This window comes from Rhynchophorus ferrugineus, unplaced genomic scaffold (assembly GCF_030347505.1).
Source record: "Rhynchophorus ferrugineus isolate W39M unplaced genomic scaffold, kcgeb_rfMv2 rfM6, whole genome shotgun sequence".
Classification (NCBI taxonomy): Eukaryota; Metazoa; Arthropoda; class Insecta; order Coleoptera; family Curculionidae; genus Rhynchophorus; species Rhynchophorus ferrugineus.
Genome location: NW_027472585.1, coordinates 14,012,706 through 14,036,263, shown reverse-complemented (window position 1 = coordinate 14,036,263; position 23,558 = coordinate 14,012,706). Strand labels below are relative to the sequence as shown.

At 33.1% G+C, this 23,558-nt stretch overlaps 1 protein-coding gene across 8 annotated transcripts in view; it reads left to right on the top strand.

Annotated features, from left to right (window-relative positions):
* Window positions 1-23,558, top strand: part of Mp (collagen XV/XVIII-type protein multiplexin) — a 754,107-nt gene that overhangs the window by 401,367 nt on the left and 329,182 nt on the right. Inside the window, exon 1 of one of the 8 annotated variants that reach the window (XM_076407456.1) lies at window positions 9,294-9,547. The exons of the other annotated variants lie outside the window; for them this stretch is intronic. Within the exon in view, the coding sequence (XP_076263571.1) occupies window positions 9,401-9,547 (147 nt within the window). The 5' untranslated portion in view covers window positions 9,294-9,400. Of the gene's footprint in view, window positions 1-9,293; window positions 9,548-23,558 lie in introns of those variants that run through there. 8 annotated transcript variants of the gene reach the window in all.

Below are 23,558 nucleotides of genomic sequence, written 5' to 3'. Positions count from 1 at the left end.
CAATGTTTTTGTATGAAGTACTTTGAAAGAGTGTCAGTGCATCCCAATGTACTCGCTAATCAGTTAAATATACGACGTGATAGTGAAGTGCTTAGACCAAAAAGGTTAATACCACATGATCTGATTACTGGACCCATATAAACGTTAGAATAAGCTTTAGAATAAGACTAATTAATTAAGATAATATGTTATACAGAAGATCGCTTAATGAAGTGATTTTCTGCATGCCGTGTAAATATAATATAGACATAAGAAATACTTATTGCTTATAGGGCAGATTGTGGAATAACAAGGAGTAAAAAAAAGATACATTAAATCTAGTTTGCTCTATTAAGACCTGTATTATTCAATGTTAGCGAAATTATCTGTTCACGTGGATACTCTCCAAAATAGTTAATTCTCGCGGATTTTCTGGCGATACTTAAGAGAAATAGATATCGAGCGCTTCGCCGTAGATAGCGATAAACTAAAGACGATAATACAGATGCAATGGCGCGAAAACAAACCCGCAAATGCAAGATGATAAACGGGCTAATGAACGGCCCGATCTTCCTTTATTTATGTGTAACGGTCCTGTTCTATTTAAAATATACACCGGGAATATGTTTTGTCGCGCCGAAACTTACGACAATACGCGTTTTAAAAGACCATCCCTTTGTTCCGGTATTATAATGAAAACGTCCCAGTTGTAGACGTTTCGAAAATTATTATCGTTTCGCGCGAACAACGAAAAACACGAGTGTGGAGTTTCCGGCATAGCCAGCTGAGTTCGCCTCCGTACAATCTAATTTAACACCTCAGCGGTAAGGGATTTTATCGGGACTGCTTGAGGTATTTTTCCATTTTAAAAATCCGCCAAACAATGGGTTTGTTTTAACGATGACGAGTCGCTAGTTTCCACGGAGTTTCGCCGTCTATTGTTTCGGGTAAACCGTTAATGAAGAAGACGCGACGTGGAAAGAGTAAAATAGATTTTATTGATACATAAAATAAGTTTCTACTGTTTTGGATTTAGTGAATTAATTAACTTGTAAGGTTTATCTCTAGCTTGCGAATGAAGTTGCAGCGATTGTTCGGCCTTTTTTTATATAAAAGTTTTTAATAAAATTGGCAAATTTCTAGAAATGGCTATAACATTTACAATACATTACAATGTATTTTATTCAAAGTTAATACTCCGTACTTTGGATTCCATGTCGAAGTAACGATTTGACTTTTGAGGCTAGTTTCAACTCATATATCGGAACAAGTAGTAATCGGAAGGAACAATGACTCGAGTATACTATCGGTGGGGTAAAGACCTTCCCATTTTAATGTTTCCAAGTATGTTTTTCCATCGACTTTGTGACATATAGTCGAGCGATTTCTTTGTTCGTATTCCAGTTGTGTTTCACTCAGTGCTCAGTTCGAAAACATCACTGGTTGTTATTTGTGGTCATAACAGGGTTATACCCAATTACTTCGAAGAACCAGGCAATCATTTAGCTCGTATTTACCTCTTACCTAGTACACGAATCAATTTGCCGATTTGTACTCATTTAAGAGAACGCATACAGTGGATTGTTGTTTATTTGTATTTGTTTAATAAAGTTGCAGCGATTGTTCGGCCTTTTTTATATAAAAGTTTTTAATAAAATTGGCAATTTTCTAGAAATGGCTATAACATTTACAATACATTACAATGTATTTTATTCAAAGTTAATACTCCGTACTTTGGATTCCATGTCGAAGTAACGATTTGACTTTTGAGGCTAGTTTCAACTCATATATCGGAACAAGTAGTAATCGGAAGGAACAATGACTCGAGTATACTATCGGTGGGGTAAAGACCTTCCCATTTTAATGTTTCCAAGTATGTTTTTCCATCGACTTTGTGACATATAGTCGAACGATTTCTTTGTTCGTATTCCAGTTGTGTTTCACTCAGTGCTCAGTTCGAAAACATCACTGGTTGTTAATGGCGATCCCCGTTGACTGTTTCATTGAATAGTGCATTCAAATCCTCGCCTGCAATTTTTGGCTCTTCAGAACGCCCTTTATCTTTGGTGTCAAAATCACCTCTATTACAACGCCAAAACCAGTATTCTTCTGTTTTCTAATTAACCAGATCGGAGAGGCTTCTGAAATAAAAAAAAAGTCATTCAGTCTGTCATTAAGTTGTTGGAGTGGTATTTTGTAGCTCGATATCTTAAATAACACTGAATAAAAAATAAAACAAGATGACTAGTGTTCTGTTGTTGTTTTTGGATTTGGTGGTACTTTAAATATATTTTCATTAAGGAATAGTAATGAAGTAGTCTTTATATCCAACATGGGATAACAATATATTTATCTTCCGAATAATATGTATGTTTTGTATTGCAACAGATATGTCAGTTATAAGATGAAAGTCCTTGTTCTTGCATAATGTAGCAATCGTAGATAGATTGCCAATCTGAAAATATTATAATCTATAACAGTGTAAGGTGAGGCGTTTATAGACAATGCCCTAATTACTTTAGGGCCTTTTTTGGCGACACTTTTTTTCTCATTTTCGCCTATATATAAAAATTCCATTTTCCTGTCTCATCTGTATGAAATTGAGCGAGGAAAGTGTCCAGTACTTGAATGTAGTACACATAAACTATCTAGCAGCAGGCCTTGAAAATATTCGATGGGAATTTTTTGACATGATAGACTAGACGACCCTGTTAATCCGGCTTTATTACCACGAAGGACCACAGAGAGGAGTACCAGGGATAAAATGCCATGTATCCAAATATATAAAAATTAAATATTCGCATCAAAAACAACATATTCTTACTCTCTTACTCTCATAGCATAGCCGTGGGAAAAAAGTACTCATAGAGCGAACTCCTAGGAAGAGTGTCATTACTAACCTTTACAAGGCACCTGTGTCCTATATGAGTTATGTCGTAATCAGTCTTGTTATAGAGATATATTTACGTTCACAACGGCGACTTTACGCATCATGTCAAGAACTTGTTAGTTGACATAATCGTCACCATTTTTCTTCAATATATATTTAACATTGTACATACATATTTAAATTTTATTACTTTTTACCTACTTAAGATAGGCACGCATTTGTATATTTTATACAATTCTCCCCCATGCTATGTTATGCCCATGAGTAGCACCTCTCACATATCAAAACCACTATGAACGGCGTATCATTATATAGTCAATTCAAAATAGCAGTAACACGAGAGAACTGTCTAAACGTCCCAATGTTGCCGCGTCAACTCTGAGTTTTAGTACATTTTGACTTTGACATATAACAACAGTTTAATACAAATAAAATAATTAAACAAATATTTTATTAAATATAATTTATTTTAACATTATGGTACATCAAATGAATTTATTATCGAAAAATATAAAACTACAATTAATTTTTCAGCCGCAAGAATTTATAGGTTAGAGGTGTTTTATTTTATATACATTGAGTTTTTTTCCGCACTACTATCGATAGGGTTCTACAGATAGTAGTGTATATTTCTTCCTTGATATGTCTTTATAAACTGTATTCTTTTAAAAGCAATCTCTGGAAGTCCCATTACACTCCTTCGTGGGTTATCTTTACGCCACTTAAATCCTATATTATCCAACAATGTATGAACGGATGTTTTACATCTTTCAAATATCTCTATATCTTTTGGATTTTTATGGATACTATCCAGACTAACAATTTTCTCTGAAATAATTGTATTAAATTATGTTTCGATTGAAAATACTACTTACTGTTTTATATATTACGTACACGTATTCGTCACCTGTTTCGCATAAAAATGGTTTATTTTTGGCGAATTTAAGGGTATATGGTTTTTTATTTTTTGAGATATGTGACTCTGTCCGTACTAATATACAGTACAACTGCAAGGACATATTTTCAATAAAACTGCGACGATTTCCAATTTATTAAAACAAAGGGTTAAAACAACGTTTGCCGGTTTATAACCCGTAATTATAGTATTTTGAAGAATTTTCAGACGTTTGGCAAACGGACAACTTTTGCAGGCTCATTCTGTTACATGTTCGAACTTCTCTAACAGCATATCTCTTTTTAAATAGAATAAAATGACAAGGATAATATTGTCTGACTGTAAAACGAATTTAAAACTTTAGACAGACACATATTGACACTCGTGTCACTGCTATTTTGAATTGACTATAGCTACTAATTGGATTACAGTTACAACGCATAGTAAATTAAGTATAAATAAATCTTCCTATATCGTGACGTCTGTAAGAATAATAAAATAAATTAAAACTTCCAACATGTAACTATATCCATGGTAAATTGAAACACAGCTCCACTTATTTGCGAAAAAGTCGGAATAATGTAATCGTAACCGGCGTCTGAATTATCTGGCAAAATAACACGTAAATAGTACAGAACATTAATGCATTAAACCCGGCCCGGATTACCGGAAGATTTATGGCGGCCGACGATTAAATGGTAAAAGATTGTGTAAAAACAATTCTGACGAACGTAGCTAGAGTTTAAATGTATTAAACTTTGAATAAATTAAGCGCGAATCAAACTGATACGTAGCTTGGATAGGTATTATCGAGACAATATCTCGGAATTAAAAAGTACTCAATGAAATAACACATTCTTGCGTTTTTAATCCTTCGGTCGATCTCTGGCCTAAACTGGGTTAAACTTTATTACTGGTTATTCTAACGCTTTTAAATCTTGTAGTAGAGTAGGGCGAAAAAGTAGCGAAACGATTCTATGTGTCTAAAAATAAATCTATTTAAATAAACACTCTTTGCAGTATCAGGCAGTAAAATTCGCGATACAGGTAAATTTGGATTTTATTTCCCGCTAGCAAACGTTCGTTAGGTTTATTGATTTGTTGATTAATTTTACTAAAAGCAAATATTATTGTCGTTAATATTATTAAAACTACAGTCGTGTGTTTTTAAATGACTATTTCCTTTTTCTTTGGCTTATTATTGTTGTATTTAATAATATATTATTAAAAATAAACTGATTCATATAGCTTTTGTCGCATTATGCTTATCCTACATGTTTTGGATTGTCCTTTTCAGCAGCATCATCATCATCAATACACAGCATAATATCTTAACCATTGCATTTGGTGTTTCCGGTATAGCTTTTAAACCGACTAGTTATCGTACTGTATGACTTCATTTTTAATACGGTCTAGAAGATATATATAGTCTATCCAAAGTTATTTTGTACATACGTCATCTAAATTTGTGACGTCAACTTGGAGTTTTAGTTCAGTTTGACTTTGACATACAACGAAATTATAATCTATTTAAAATAGTTTCAATTTAATAGTTTGCAATATTATATTGCACGCCATGTCTGTTTTAAAAACGTTGTAAAATGCCATGTTGAAAGGCATTGGAGAGGTGATATCTCTTTAGCGAACACTTGCTCTCTAGTGGGTATTCCAAATCATTTGGAACTCGCGGGCAGCTCACGCAGCTATAGTAAGATACCTGAAGAAATATAATATTTTTTAAGGGGGCATGTTGATCTTCCAAAGCTGTGTTAGTTTCTTCTAGGAAAACTGCAGAACATATGTTTTTCTTCCAAATAACATTCAGTGCTTTCCGTTCTTCTGAAGACCTGGTAGACGCTTGTGTCTTCTTGACTAAATCCCAACTAAAATAATAGAGCTTGTGCTTTTTAGTATTTTTCTACAGAAGCTACAGGACAGTAAAATATTTATTAATATAAAATATGTTTAACATAAAAAATTATTTAACATCATTTAGTTGTTAACTTTATAATAAAGCTATGTATTTTAATGTAAAGACTACGATAAATAAGATATATGAGTTATCATAAAACAATCCTTTTAACATATTTCCAATGGTTAGATTGAATCCATTTATTTTCTTTAAGGAACAACTATTCTAACATATAACAATTATAATAACATATGCTAATTAGCTATTTGGTTAGTTCTTTGGAAAAATTAGGCCGATAATTTAAGATTTTAAGCTATTACCTATAGTGTGATTCGTCTGTCTTTGTTTAATCCAAGAGCATTGCTAAATATACTAAATATAAAAGCCGACAGTAACAATTATAAAAAGATTGAAATATTTTTACTTATTACAACCTAAAGTAAGAGACATATTATAGTTATTATTGTTATTGTACCACCTCTTTACATTGCTTTCCCCTATACCCTTAAACCACGTTCATTGCCTTCCAGAGTTGGGGTCAAAGTTTTTCCTGCGAATCTTTTCATGCCCGTAGTCGGAAGGGCTTTCAAAAAGTTTTATTGGCCCGCCCTTTGGAGGAATGCTTCAATTTAATTGTATGTTTCCGCATAACAACTTGATTAGATGGCAGGGATTTGTCTATCCTTTAGTCGAACGTTTCAACTCTTTAATGAAATTTCCGAAAGAAAAACACTCGAGAGTCGGAACTGGGTATTAAATTTGGATATTTCGTTTATTAATGTTGCTTTCGCTCGGGTCAGATGACCGGAGATCGTGAGAAAAAAGCGCGGGGTGTCGATGTATAAAAGTCGGAATTGCTATAACTTTCAATTGCTTTTGCGTTGGATGGACTGGAAATTTAATTACTGTAGAAGGCTCGTTTTAACGTTGATAAATCGTTTTATGAGTTGTGGGCATTTCAGCAGCGCTCTTCTGTTGTGTTCCGGGAGGATTACTTCAATAAAATTTGTTTAGATTCACGGATATTTCAGTCCCACACATTTTCATAAAGTGCTTATATAGTAGACAATTTTTTATATAAATCACCGTTATTATATTCCAGCTGGCGCCTATGTTTCCACTAGAGTTTTGAATTGTGTCAAACATAATCGTCTACCTTAATTCAACAAGAATCCCTTATGCGAAAGGAAACTTCACAAAACCACAAAACAATCATAAGCTCAAATAAAAAGCTTAAAAATACACTACCTTTATTTGGATTATTGTCGTTTCTCGCACGGTCATTTGATGACTTCGAGTCCGCCTGCTCACTGTGAGATTTGCCATCTTACCCTTACTTCAATCTTTTATAGACTGGATAACTTTCCACGACTCATCCAGACTAGACCTACACATGGGCTGCAAAACAGGAGAAAATACAGACATAATCCAGGTTTTCAAATTTTAATTTGTGAAGAAACAATCAAAGCTTTTGTAAATTTTTTTAGGGTATACGGTATGGAACCATTGAAACCGTTATCAAGGAGGACTACTTTAAGTTTTGTAATTGATGAATATGTGAAAATACGCCACCATCAATTCATGTGCATCTATTTAATATTGACCTGGTCCAATGAACATAAAGTTCTCAGCAGCACTGTTAACGCCTGATGTTGCATCAGAAATGAAGACAACCACAAAAACAAAAACTGCTCAACAACTGCAGAATTACTTGGAAATTTAACAGAATAAACAGGTCAATTGAAAAGTCCCCGGCATGACACATAGATGGCGCTACTAGAATTAAATCCATATGTCTTTAGTTAGCCCTAACCCTCAAAAGATGCGTGAATAAATCTAACAGCTGTCGGATCATTAGTTTGGGAATTATAGCATTTTGAGTGAAGCAACTTTTGTTATTGTGAAAAAAATGGATAAAAAGGAATTTCGCGTGTTGATAAAATATTGCTTTTTGAACGGAAAAAATACAGTTGAAGCAAAAACTTGGCTTGATGCCGAGTTTCCGGACATTCTGTAAATTGAAATTGAATGAAATAGCAGATACTCTAAGGAAATCAATTGAACGTGTACATAATATCATTCTCGAATATTTGGGTATGAGTAAACTTTGTGCAATGTTGGTGTCGCCCGAGCTCACTTTTGACCAAAAAAACAACGACGAGTTGATGATTCGGAGCAGTGTTTGAAGATGATCAAAAATAATAAACCCGAGTTTTTGTGTCGATATGTTCAATGGTTGAAACAAGTCCAATCGAGTCATACGAGTGGACTGCACATGATAAACCGGCTCCAAAGCGTGGAAAAACGCAACAGTCGGCTGGCAAGGTTATAGCGTCTGTATTTTGAGATGCGCATGGAAAATTTTTCATCGACTACCTTGCAAAAGGAAGGACCATCAATTGGTTATTGGACCGTTTGAATGGCGAAATCGCCTGAAAACGGCCGCATTTGAAGAAAAAGAAAGTGCTGCTACACCAAGACAATGCACCATGTCACAAGTCAGTGAATACGAAGGCAAAAATCAATGAATTGGGCTTCGAATTGCTTCCTCATCCACCGCATCCTCCAGATCTGGCCACCAGCGACTATTTCCTGTTCTCAGATCTCAAAAGAATGCTCGCTAGGAAGACATTTTCGTCGAATGAAGAGGTGATCGCCGAAACTGAAGCCTATTTTGAAGCAAAGGACAAATCGTACTACAAAAATGGTATCTAAAAGTTGGAGGGTCGGTATGATCAGTGTATCATCCTTGAAGGGAATTATGTTGAATAAAAAAACTAATTTTGCCAAAAAATGTGTTTTACTATGGTAGGCCGGGGACTTTTCAATTGACCTGTTAATTTAGTTAAGTGTAAAAACTGTGTCGTGCTTTCAAACTAAGTTGATTGCACCAATGGAATTACTTTCATCATATATTAGTTAAGCTTACCTTCTGTAATATTATGTATTGACTTTGGAAAATTTATTAGGTAGGTGTTGTTAATAACTAGTTGTGATATGTATGATATGTCCAGAATTGACATGACATTAATTAAAACACTTGGCGGGACTGAAGACGATCAAACCTATTTCAAAATTGCTAGTGCAAAATCGGAGCAGTGTAGAAATTCGAAAATAAATCATTCATTTCAATTCATTTGTAATAGGTTCACACAATTTTAAATAATTATTTGCTACAATTGTAATATCAGTAATACCATTGAGGTATTTTTTAATCAAAAAAAATTAAACCTGATGTTATATTACCTAATCAAATATATATACTTTATATCACCAATTTAATTCTACTAATGATACATAACCGATATGTTATTTTATATAGAACTTGCGTGACTTTTTTCCATGGTCTTTATTAGAAATGTGGTATAAAGCTTGGTAATGTAACATTATGTAATACGCTGATGTTATGAACGTATTCACTGCCAAAAAAAAATTTAATAAAAGCTCATATCCCGAAAATAAAATGTAACGTTATTTTTAGAATATCGCGTAGGCCTTATAATATCCCAACCAAAGACAAACTCACGAAATTGCCACAGAATAACCGTTTAAGCTATAAGCGAAAATTGTTTATGTGTTCTCATCATACCATCCAACAGATTAGCCATCATGAATTCGGAGTTTGAAGTTAACGTTGTGAATAGACACGTCGAGGAGATCCATCGAAACTCGAGTGAAACATGTGATTTTGTGAGTAGAGTGTAAAGAAAAAGGAACCGACGATATGGCGATGGTACTGTCAAGCCAGAGCCGCTTGCTCGTGGCTCTCTGTTTTACTGTTCTAGTGTTAGCCGGTGCTTTAGCTATTGGATCATTAGCGGGATGGTTTCACCCAGGTTTCACGGAACCAGTTCCTGCCAAATTAAGTCAGGTAAGAACCAACTACACTAAGTTTGTTGGTCATAAATTTCTATGCAGATAGCACACATCAAGCTTAGAGATTATTATGGAGAAAATTCCTGAATATGAATATTAAGAAATTTTTTACACAATTTTTAAGTAGAATTAGATGAAACATGAACCTATTTACATTATAGCATTCTTAGTCAAAACTCAAGCGATATTTAAAAAAATAACGATAGCAACATTTGTTAATTAACATTTGAATGATAAACGATGATTTTTATAACGATAAACCTTTTATAACATTTATATGTTTATGTTTATATATTTAATGATATTATAAGTCTAAATTTGAGTTCTTGGTTGAGAGATCAGCTCATTCTTGTTAAATAGTTATCAAATACGTTTAAGCGATATTTTTCTCCATTTTTTCCCATTTTTCTGCCCACATGTCCATACCGTATCAAATGTAAAATATTGGTTTTGCAGCAATATAATCATCGACATATTTTCACACTTTTTCAGCATTTTTAAATTCTGTGCCAGCCAAACCATGGTGTATAGGCATTTGCTATAAGAGCTTCATTCGGTTTTAGTAGCTATTATACATCTTATATATACACAACACATTTTTTGACCATGATAGTCCATCACTTTTTGATTTTGGGTTTCATAATTTTTCGGCGTCAGGTACAATATAACTCAGAATAATTTTCTGAAATGAATGAAAAGCATTGAATGCGAGACGTTCTATGTGACATTTTCAGTCAGCTCATATGGTAGCCATTATCTTTCCTTTTGGATCTTTTCTAATACATATATATTTGAAAAGAATATATTCGTCAACTTTTAGGCTTTCTAAATTTCTTTAAATGTTCAAAATGGGCTTTCGTCAAATTAGTACAGGCCTAAAAATAATCATTTTTATATCGTGGATATCAAAATGAAACTAAGCATTGTTATTTCAAAAGTGTTATTTTATGTACAACATTGTCAAAGCCATTGATTTTAATAATTAATTATTTCAAAAGTGTTATTTTATGTACAACATTGTCAAAGCCATTGATTTTAATAATTAATTATTTCAAAAGTGTTATTTTATGTACAACATTGTCAAAGCCATTGATTTTAATAATTAATTATTTTTGTTGTTTAACAGTTATTATGTACGTGTTTGTTATGATACATTATCTTAGTTTCTTTGAATATAATAATATATCGATTCAAAATTCGAGCAACTTGTTTATTTATTTCCTACGAAGAAAAATGAAAGATATATTTTGTCGTTGTCTAATTCAATTTTCACCAGTTTTATTTTGTTTAGAAATAGTGTTCATTAAACTACAATCCTTTAGATATTTAAGACTAATGTCTGTCATAGGTCGCTGTATAAGACAAGGAATCCTAACAAGTTCAATATTTTAATATATTTTAGTATATTTAAACCATTTTCCATCATAATTAATTATCATAATTAATAGTTTTAGTTTCTTTTTTATACCACAGTTGAAACACAGAAGTGTTAAATATAATATATACAATGCAGATAAGATAGTATGCTTCTACAACTTCAAAAGATTGAGCCAATTTGCGGTTAATATTTTTACTAAACTCTCATGAGATACGTTGGGAATTATTGCATAATTAATGGTTTTCATTTCTTTTTTATATTACAGTTGAAACTCAGAACTGTAAAAAGTAATATATACAATGCAGATAAGATAGTTTTGCTTCTACAACTTCAAAAGATTGAGCCAATTTGCGGTTAATATTTTTACTAAACTCTCGTGAGATACGTTGGGAATTATTGCATAATTAATGGTTTTCATTTCTTTTTTATATTACAGTTGAAACTCAGAACTGTAAAATATAATATATACAATGCAGATAAGATAGTATGCTTCTACAACTTTAAAAGATTGAGCCAATTTGCGGTTAATATTTTTACTAAACTCTCATGAGATACGTTGGGAATTATTCCATATATGAACGTAAATCAATATTTTTGTCATTCTTTTTTACAGTTATCATATCCATTATATTGCGATATTAAATAAATTAAAGACATAGTTTTTGAAGTTTTATTGAATATTTACCACTATCTCGCCTAATAAAGAAAAAAGAAACAAAACAATGAACCTACTCTATGAAGCAATATAATATAACTGGACCATAAAGACTCAGGAAAGACAAGGGGAAAAAAGACGCCATTCGTATACATAATAAGGGCTTCATCTAAAAGAATTTTAATTAATACAAGTTAAATTAAATTTCAACGGCGGAACATTATCATGCTATAATGTCTCCTTCACGCTCCCAATTGTAAACGTAATTAAGTTTTTCTTTTCTGGTGTTGAATAAATGAAGAAATATATTTCGAAAATAATGAGGAAAAAGGAAGGTTTTAGGACATCGCGTCTTGTGACTACGACGAATAGAATTTAAAAAAGTTAAAACATATTTAAGTGGCCATTAAAAGTTATTAGATTATATAACATCCTTATTTATATTGTTAAAAACAACACTGAAAATGGGCAGTATCGAATATGCAAAACCACCAATCCCTCTCTGAGTTTCTGTGTATCCTAACATAAAAATAATTTACCATGACACCTTCGCCATTTCATTGAAATACTTTTTTGACCATGCCTAAATAATAGTAATCTCCATAGAATTAAAGGAAAAGTGTTAATAAAATGTTGCAATTATAATTAATCTAATATTAATATAGAGATGGTGTATTAATATACTGCGTATCTAGGACAATTTGACTACTATAATAGTTTAAGAATTTGTTTTGGTTTTCTGTGTTACACAAATCTCAGTTTCATCATATATCTTAAAATCAAACTCTATCTAATATTTATGTTGTGTATCTGAAAGAAATACATGTAAAGAATATTGCCAGTTTATGTCTGAAATATTTCTTAATAAATTATAAATTACTATCGAAAATATCAGAAGCCGATTGTTACGATAAATTTTAAAACTAGTTTATTCAGAGGTTTTTCTATTTGAGTAAGCGACCATTTAATAATATTTACTGTAGACTTAACATTCAAATGACAAAAGTCGATTTAAAAGTATATCATAAAAGAGAAACGGAAAGAAAAGACACGCTATAATAACTACTTCGACTGAAAGAATTTTAATTAAAGCAAATTAAATTAGATCTCGAGAAAAGAACATTGTCTTACTATAATGCCTCCTTCAGGGTTTCAGTCCTGAGCAATTAACGTCTTTTTTATACGCATCGCAGCGGGGACAATAAATTTTGTGAATTAATGAAAACAAAAAAAAAATAGAAAGATGGGGTAAAAAAATTATATATCTAGAAAATGAATCATCTTCATTATGGGAACATTTTGAACATTGTTAAAAATAACTAAGAGATTATAAGCATTTTGCATAATTCATTCTCTTGAAGCTAGATTGGGAAGATTTGCATAGCTGCCAAACCAACATCGTTCAATCGGTTTATAGTTACCTGAAGGATGAGAAAATTTTGAACATTGTTAAAAAACAACTCATCATTCACTGAATTTCCAATCAGTCCACTCATTTATCGCCAATTTAATTATGATCGTAGTTAGGAACTAAAACTCCTTAGAACCAAGATTTGGACGTTGAGGATTAATTCAATAAAACTGATTTTCCAATGAGCCAGTAGTATTTGTTGTGGACATTTGGGACATTCTTACATATGTATTTATCCGTATCATCTTGCCTCTATTAGGTATTTGCATGTATTTTGGTCGGCGTTATCTAATTTCACTAGCCAAGCGGGAATAACGAAGTACAAATATAAACTTCTGTGAAACAGTATAATTCTTAAAATCGAAAGCCCTGTTATATTACGTTATGTGTTGATTTGAAGAAATATGTTGCCGAAATTTATGGCGACTCTGTCATATCTCAATTGAGTATTTCGGCTTCAATGATTCAAAATTGGGGATCTTAACGTCAGCGACAAGGAGTGCTCGGGAGGGACCTACAAAATTTAAAGACGGAGGGTCACCCAATTGCTTGACAACACTCGGCCACAGATCATAAGCACATTGCATAATTCATTCTCTTGAAGCTAGATTGTGAAGATTTGCATAGCTGCCAAACCAACATCGTTCAATCGGTTTATCGTTACCCGAAGGATGAGAAAATTTTGGGGATAATATATGATTAATGTATCTTACACTAATTTGACCTAAAAAACGCTTACATAATGTTTAATTGATTCTTTAAACTTAACCTTTTCGAGTTAGATTGATTTAGGAATATAGCATATCTTTCAAAGGTCTTAACATACCGGGGACCAGAAAGTTATTAGTGGTTTTTCTTTAAATTTGAAACTTTCACTAATATGTAATATAAAATAATTGGGGTTGACACACGCTAGGGTATCTAGTATTTTCATTGTCTGAAAGTTTCTTTGCAACAAGTACTTGGAAATGAAACCTGTCCTATTTTCTTATCATCTTTAAAATTAATTTGTTTTAAAATTATTTGCGTCTCGCCAAAACATTCTGAAATTAACTGAATTTAAAATTAATCATTTTGGGCGAAATTTACTCCAAAAAGTATACGTTTTAATTGTTTTATAGGGGAGATACTTTATGCCTATTTTTCCAGTGGATATTACAAATGGAAACCTTATATCAGAGCTCTAAATATTTGTAACCAAAGGGCATCAATAACTTAATAGCACCTCTCGTGTAACATTCAAAACATTAAATAATTGCAATTATATAATGCAGACGGCTCGAGACATCTTTATACGAGAAGTTGCATAGAGTATACCATTGTCTTACAGGGCTGAGGAAGTAGGATTTATCTTAACGCTAACCTTCCAAATTGTGTATCGTGATGTTTCGTGATGATGTTGAAGCTTATAAATTATTATGAAAATCGTTCCAGTCATCGAAAATTAAATGTTTCATTCTTGAAATAATTTGATGAATAAAATGAATCGAATATCTCGAAATTTTTTTTGAATGATGTTCTATAAAGCGTATATCCCAAAAGCAACATATATACAAATTTGATTTTAATGTCACTATATATTTTAATGAGTTAAGGCATATTCATCATTAGTTTAGTTTTTTTGGGTCAGTTTCTCATTACCTTTACAAATTTTAATAGCATTACGACCTTATAATTTCAGGTTAATGATGACCATTTATTCAGAAGTTTTGGCTTCAGTCGCAATTATCTTTCTAATGGATTTATATACGTATTCACGTGGACTTTATTAAAAGGGTGTTTGTATTTATTACTGTAGTGAGTTTGTAGGATGAACTTATATACGAGGGGTGCCCTTTATATTCCCGGTTATATTCCATGTTACATATAAATATGCTAAATTAATGCCACTAAATTTTCAATTATTTCTCTTTTTGAGCAATTTCCAACGTGTTTATGGTGCACTACGAGGAGTGGTCAATAAGTTTTTATGAAAGGTAGAAAAGTCAATTTTGTTAAGTAGGTATTTTATCCGATGAAATTGAAAAGTTTCTGGCGGTCATTTCTGTCCAATATAATGGATGTTGTAATAATTCGATCTTGCAAAAGAAACTGCATCCGGCAATTCTTATGATGGATAAAGATTATTCTTCAAAGTTGTGTCGTTGCACACAAATAACGTAACCTTCATCAGTTCTTATTTTACTTTTTGTAGTTCTCAGTCTAGATGAAGACGTACCTCTAAAAGCCCTGGTCACTGCCTTGCCGATCATCTCCTCTCACTGCTACCGTCCCTTTTTTGAACTCTGTTTGGCCTCAGTAGTCGAGTCTTGTTTAACATTTTGCTTCTGAAGTATAGTGGTGTATTCATATAACTTCTATTCTAATTTTATTCTGCAACTAGATGACGAGGATTACTCCCCAATATTCCCAGATCTGGCTACGTTTACTGAAGACGAAACGTTAGCAAACAAACAACACTTTCTTTCTTCAATAGGCAATTTTATTTTACATGATGGAAGCACATGCTCGAAATCTTGATAGATGCTTAGACTATTATAATAATTACTAGAAAAAACAATTCTAAAAACGAAAATCCTATAGAAATTTTAAAACTTTATCCAGATAAAAAAGTTATACTGACAGTTTTGTTCATTCATCATTTAATTTAAATGAACATTTAGTACTCAACTTTTTAACTAGTAATGTACTGAGAATATCCATTTTACTGATTATCATATTATATTACAGTGCATAAATTAATAGTATTCGACTTTTATTGAAAATTTATTACCAAAAACAATTATTTATTGACGATTACTTAAATAAAATAGTCATAAATAGTCGAGCACTGCAGCCTTTTGATTGATATATCTCTATCAACAGTGTGGCATATATATTTAACAGCGAGATCTGGATAACCTATAACAATATGTTCTTTTTTCTATGTGCTGAAACCTTACAATGTTACCGGACAATATTGAAGTACCATAATATAACATATAACAGTACGGCACCGACACATAACTAAATAGCTTGCATATATATATTTCATCATCTGACGACAACCCGTAATATAGCTTTCTATTCTACTATGTATATTACAAACCATTTAGAAAAAACTTCTAAAACAAACCAAAACATATTGAATCATTTACATTTAAAGGAAGTGATGTCTGTATTCCCTAACAACACGGTCGGAAAATTACATATCTCTATTAATAATAAACAATCCAACTGCTAGTTTAGCCCATAATTAGAACTCTAGAACTTTAAAACCATTTTCCTTATGATACATATGATCGCTTGATCGATATTGTAAGCGACAGTTCCCGTAATTATAGTCCGTATTTATTTCCGAACATATTTTGCGACATTATTACCGTTACTTCAAGCACTACTAAAGTAGGAGGCAGTATATTAGTAATGAATAATAAAAACACTTCCTTTGATGTAAAATGAATATTACTTATATTAGTTGTAAATATTCACACACAGAACTTGTGTTATAATAGATTTATGCGTCATCTGAATTGCGCATCATTTATGCGGTAAAATGTCGACAACGATTTGAGAATAGACAATTTAAAGGTAGTAAAAATCCTAGGATTTTCATTTTTGAGGAAATAAATAGCTAAAAACAAATTAAAAATAAACGATTAACTGAACTCCATTCAGACAGAAATTTATAAAAGAAATTAAAGAAACGAGAGGTAAGATTTCGACTGAATTTCTAATGTAGAAATAATCTTTTAATAATTTTGCAAACATCTTTAATATATAGAGGTTTTATCTGTCGATTTTCTTTGGCCTACAACCGTATATTTTTTCTTATACAATTATGAGACCTGAAGACCACTATACTTTAAGATATATTCCAAAGTGCTAGAACCGGCAGGACACTCGAAAACCAAGTCCAAACTTTTACAGTGGTCTAGAAATATTTATCAAATGAATTAACTTTTTCCTCACATATTTTTGGCACGAAATAATGTTTTTAATAGGAGACACAATCTTCAGCCTCAATAAATATATGTATTAATATCATCGAGAAGGATGTGAAAAACAAGAGATTAATTTGTTAGTTAACAATAACAAAAGTTACTAGCTATGGATAATATCGGGGATGATAAATTTTCTTAAGAGATAAAAGGTTATAAAAACCAATTAGTTTGTCCAGATAAGTTTCATTTTCCTTGAATATAATATGAAACTCAAGAAAAGCTTAGTATTTCAATTTGATTTTTTTATGTTAATATAATTTTTATTAGACGTAACTAGTGAGGAAAATACCTAGAAATACTCTAAATTTTTTCAATAGTAAATAAATGTGTCAGAGTATTTGTCTATATAATATTACTTATTGATAGATGATAGAGGAGTTCGCGAAATTTGTGGAAGGTTCTTATGAAAATTACGAAGTTATATGGGGAAGCGGTTTTAGAATTTTCGGCAATGCCGATAATCAAAGTTAATATTGAAATATGCAAATATCTGATGGAGGCGTAAGCCGCTAAAATAAAGCGGTGTGTAGATGACAACGGGGAGATAAAGCCGAGGAGCAGGGCTAGAAGAAACTGAACGTGACAAGGTTCGTTCCGGCGAATAATTCTCAGATCTGTTGATACACAGTTCGGAATTGAATTAGCCGACTTTCGAAAATCAGACGGAAATTTATGTCGTCGACGTCACTAATCCAATTAATTTAAAATTTATCCGAATTAAGTTGTGTATTTTGCCGAGGCGGAGGATTTTCGGTACGCGTCCGTTTCCCGTTTTATGCGTCCTGTATCGCGAACGGGGCCCGTAATTGCCCTACGTACCGAAAACTAGAGACGTACCGCTGGAAATTAATTATCGAGAACGTTAAATGTAACGTTTTAATTACGCAAAGTATTTTCATTTACTTAACGGTTCCCGGGTTTGTTAAGAAAACGCGAAAATGTAAACGTCGCGACTCAAGTTACACAAAGAACGAGATATGTTTGCAGACGAAAGCTATCGGAGGGGGCGAAACATCAACAATAAGCGGAAATGTGTCTGTGAACTCTGTGAGCTCGGTTCGTCGATAGATCAAAAGGTCGAACGTATCGAACCATATACATACACCATACAAAGATCAGCGATGATATTTGTTCGAAGGCATAGAGTAAAGGTTTAAAACCGAATTGTATTATATAAAAAGTCATTGTAAAGAATATTTATCGTCTACTTATTAATGTTTTAAATAATATTGCGTCACACAAGTATGGGCAAGAAATATTTATAATTTTACCAAATTTTGTTTTTGTATGTTTCAATTTATATGTGCTTTTCCTTACCAATATATGAAGCAAAAGGGACAAATATTTCAAATGTATTTATTTTAATACTAAATTGCTTAAAAATGATTACCCGAAATAGTTTGGTTCATTATCGTTGTATACTATTTGTTTATGATAAGTAGTTCACGAAAGTTGCGGAAGGTATTTATGAAAATTAAGAAGTTATATGGGGAAACGGTTTTAGCATTTCCGCCAGTGCCAAAAATCAAAGTTAATATGGAAATATACAAATATCTGATGGAGGCGTAAGCCGCTAAAATAAAGCGATGTGTAGATGACAACGGGGAGATAAAGCCGAGGAGCAGGGCTAGAAGAAACTGAACGTGACAAGGTTCGTTCCGGCGAATAATTCTCAGATCTGTTGATACACAGTTCGGAATTGAATTAGCCGACTTTCGAAAATCAGACGGAAATTTATGTCGTCGACGTCACTAATCCAATTAATTTAAAATTTATCCGAATTAAGTTGTGTATTTTGCCGAGGCGGAGGATTTTCGGTACGCGTCCGTTTCCCGTTTTATGCGTCCTGTATCGCGAACGGGGCCCGTAATTGCCCTACGTACCGAAAACTGGAGACGTACCGCTGGAAATTAATTATTGAGAACGTTAAATGTAACGTTTTAATTACGCAAAGTATTTTCATTTACTTAACGGTTCCCGGGTTTGTTAAGAAAACGCGAAAACGTAAACGTCGCGACTCAAGTTACACAAAGAACTAGATATGTTTGCAGACGAAAGCTATCGGAGGGGGCGAAACATCAACAATAAGCGGAAATGTGTCTGTGAACTCTGTGAGTTCGGTGCGTCGATAGATCAAAAGGTCGAACGTATCGAACCATATATATATACAGCATACAAAGATCAGCAATGATATTTATTCGAAGGCATAGAGTAAAGGTTTTGAGTCAAATTGTATTATATATACAGTCCTTGTAAATAATATTTATCGTCTACTTATTAATGTTTTAAATAATATTGCACCACACAAGTATGGGCAAGAAATATTTATAATTTTACCAAATTTAATTTTTATATGTTTCAATTTGTATGTGCTTTTTCCTTACCAATGTATGAAGCAACAGGGACAAATATTTTAAGTGTATTTATTTTAATACTAAATTGCTTGAAAATGATTAAGCGAAATAGATTGGTTCATTATTGTCGTATAGTATTTGTTACTGATAGATCAGTAATTCACGAAAGTTGCGGAAGGTATTTATGAAAATTAGGAAGTTATATGGGGAAACGGTTTTAGCATTTCCGCCATTGCCAATAATCAAAGTTAATATGGAAATATGCAAATATCTGATGGAGGCGTAAGCCGCTAAAATAAAGCGGTGTGTAGATGACAACGGGGAGATAAAGCCGAGGAGCAGGGTTAGAAGAAACTGAACGTGACAAGGTTCGTTCCGGCGAATAATTCTCAGATCTGTTGATACACAGTTCGGAATTGAATTAGCCGACTTTCGAAAATCAGACGGAAATTTATGTCGTCGACGTCACTAATCCAATTAATTTAAAATTTATCCGAATTAAGTTGTGTATTTTGCCGAGGCGGAAGATTTTCGGTACGCATCCGTTTCCCGTTTTATGCGTCCTGTATCGCGAACGGGGCCCGTAATTGCCCTACGTACCGAAAACTAGAGACGTACCGCTGGAAATTTATTATCGAGAACGTTAAATGTAACGTTTTAATTACGCAAAGTATTTTCATTTACTTAACGGTTCCCGGGTTTGTTAAGAAAACGCGAAAACGTAAACGTCGCGACTCAAGTTACACAAAGAACGAGATATGTTTGCAGACGAAAGCTATCGGAGGGGAAGAAACATCAACAATAAGCGGGAATATGTCTGTGAACTATGTGAGCTCAGTTCGTCGATAGATCAAAAGGTCGAACGTATCGAACCATATATATATATATATATACAGCATACAAAGATCAGCCACGATATTTATTCGAAGGCATAGAGTAAAGGTTTAAAACCGAATTGTATTATATAAAAAGTCATTGTAAAGAATATTTATTGTCTACTTATTAACGTTTTAAACAATATTGCGTCACACAAGTATGGGCAAGAAATATTTATAATTTTACCAAATTTAGTTTTTGTATGTCTCAATTTGTACGTGCTTTTTCCTTACCAATGTATGAAGCAAAAGGGACAAATATTTCAAATATATTTATTTTAATACTAAATTGCTTAAAAATAATTACGCGAAACAGTTTGGTTCATTATTGTTGAATAGTATTTGTTACTGATAAGTAGTTCACGAAAGTTGCGCAAGTTATTTATGAAAATTAGGAAGTTATATGGGGAAACGGTTTTAGCATTTCCGCCAATGCCGATAATCAAAGTTAATATTGAAATATGCAAATATCTGATGGAGGCGTAAGCCGCTAAAATAAAGCGGTGTGTAGATGACAACGGGGAGATAAAGCCGAGGAGCAGGGCTAGAAGAAACTGAACGTGACAAGGTTCGTTCCGGCGAATAATTCTCAGATCTGTTGATACACAGTTCGGAATTGAATTAGCCGACTTTCGAAAATCAGACGGAAATTTATGTCGTCGACGTCACTAATCCAATTAATTTAAAATTTATCCGAATTAAGTTGTGTATTTTGCCGAGGCGGGGGATTTTCGGTACGCGTCCGTTTCCCGTTTTATGCGTCCTGTATCGCGAACGGGGCCCGTAATTGCCCTACGTACCGAAAACTGGAGACGTACCGCTGGAAATTAATTATCGAGAACGTTAAATGTAACGTTTTAATTACGCAAAGTATTTTCATTTACTTAACGGTTCCCGGGTTTGTTAAGAAAACGCGAAAATGTAAACGTCGCGACTCAAGTTACACAAAGAACGAGATATGTTTGCAGACGAAAGCTATCGGAGGGGAAGAAACATCAACAATAAGCGGGAATGTGTCTGTGAACTCTGTGAGCTCGGTTCGTCGATAGATCAAAAGGCCGAACGTATCGAACCATATACATACAGCATACAAAGATCAGCAATGATATTTGTTCGAAGGCATATAGTAAAGGTTTAAAACCGAATTGTATTATATAAAAAGTCATTGTAAAGAATATTTATCGTCTACTTATTAATGTTTTAAATAATATTGCGTCACACAAGTATGGGCAAGAAATATTTATAATTTTACCAAATTTTGTTTTTGTATGTTTCAATTTATATGTGCTTTTCCTTACCAATATATGAAGCAAAAGGGACAAATATTTCAAATGTATTTATTTTAATACTAAATTGCTTAAAAATGATTACCCGAAATAGTTTGGTTCATTATCGTTGTATACTATTTGTTTATGATAAGTAGTTCACGAAAGTTGCGGAAGGTATTTATGAAAATTAAGAAGTTATATGGGGAAACGGTTTTAGCATTTCCGCCAGTGCCAAAAATCAAAGTTAATATGGAAATATACAAATATCTGATGGAGGCGTAAGCCGCTAAAATAAAGCGGTGTGTAGATGACAACGGGGAGATAAAGCCGAGGAGCAGGGTTAGAAGAAACTGAACGTGACAAGGTTCGTTCCGGCGAATAATTCTCAGATCTGTTGATACACAGTTCGGAATTGAATTAGCCGACTTTCGAAAATCAGACGGAAATTTATGTCGTCGACGTCACTAATCCAATTAATTTAAAATTTAGCCGAATTAAGTTGTGTATTTTGTCGAGGCGGAGGATTTTCGGTACGCGTCCGTGTCCCGTTTTATGCGTCCTGTATCGCGAACGGGGCCCGTAATTGCCCTACGTACCGAAAACTAGAGACGTACCGCTGGAAATTTATTATCGAGAACGTTAAATGTAACGTTTTAATTACGCAAAGTATTTTCATTTACTTAACGGTTCCCGGGTTTGTTAAGAAAACGCGAAAACGTAAACGTCGCGACTCAAGTTACACAAAGAACTAGATATGTTTGCAGACGAAAGCTATCGGAGGGGGCGAAACATCAACAATAAGCGGAAATGTGTCTGTGAACTCTGTGAGTTCGGTGCGTCGATAGATCAAAAGGTCGAACGTATCGAACCATATATATATACAGCATACAAAGATCAGCAATGATATTTATTCGAAGGCATAGAGTAAAGGTTTTGAGTCAAATTGTATTATATATACAGTCCTTGTAAATAATATTTATCGTCTACTTATTAATGTTTTAAATAATATTGCACCACACAAGTATGGGCAAGAAATATTTATAATTTTACCAAATTTAATTTTTATATGTTTCAATTTGTATGTGCTTTTTCCTTACCAATGTATGAAGTAAAAGGGATAAATATTTTAAATGTATTTATTTTAATACTAAATTGCTTGAAAATTATTAAGCGAAATAGATTGGTTCATTATTGTCGTATAGTTTTTGTTACTGATAGATCAGTAATTCACGAAAGTTGCGGAAGTTATTTATGAAAATTAGGAAGTTATATGGGGAAACGGTTTTAGCATTTCCGCCAGTGCCAATAATCAAAGTTAATATGGAAATATGCAAATATCTGATGGAGGCGTAAGCCGCTAAAATAAAGCGGTGTGTAGATGACAACGGGGAGATAAAGCCGAGGAGCAGGGTTAGAAGAAACTGAACGTGACAAGGTTCGTTCCGGCGAATATTTCTCAGATCTGTTGATACACAGTTCGGAATTGAATTAGCCGACTTTCGAAAATCAGACGGAAATTTATGTCGTCGACGTCACTAATCCAATTAATTTAAAATTTAGCCGAATTAAGTTGTGTATTTTGCCGAGGCGGAGGATTTTCGGTACGCGTCCGTTTCCCGTTTTATGCGTCCTGTATCGCGAACGGGGCCCGTAATTGCCCTACGTACCGAAAACTAGAGACGTACCGCTGGAAATTTATTATCGAGAACGTTAAATGTAACGTTTTAATTACGCAAAGTATTTTCATTTACTTAACGGTTTCCGGGTTTGTTAAGAAAACGCGAAAATGTAAACGTCGCGACTCAAGTTACACAAAGAACGAGATATGTTTGCAGACGAAAGCTATCGGAGGGGAAGAAACATCAACAATAAGCGGGAATGTGTCTGTGAACTCTGTGAGCTCGGTTCGTCGATAGATCAAAAGGTCGAACGTATCGAACCATATATATACAGCATACAAAGATCAGCGATGATATTGGTTCGAATGTATAGAGTAAAGGTTTTAAGTCAAATTTTAATATATAAATAGTCATTCTAAAGAATATTTATTGTCTACTTATTAATGTTTTAAATAATATTGTG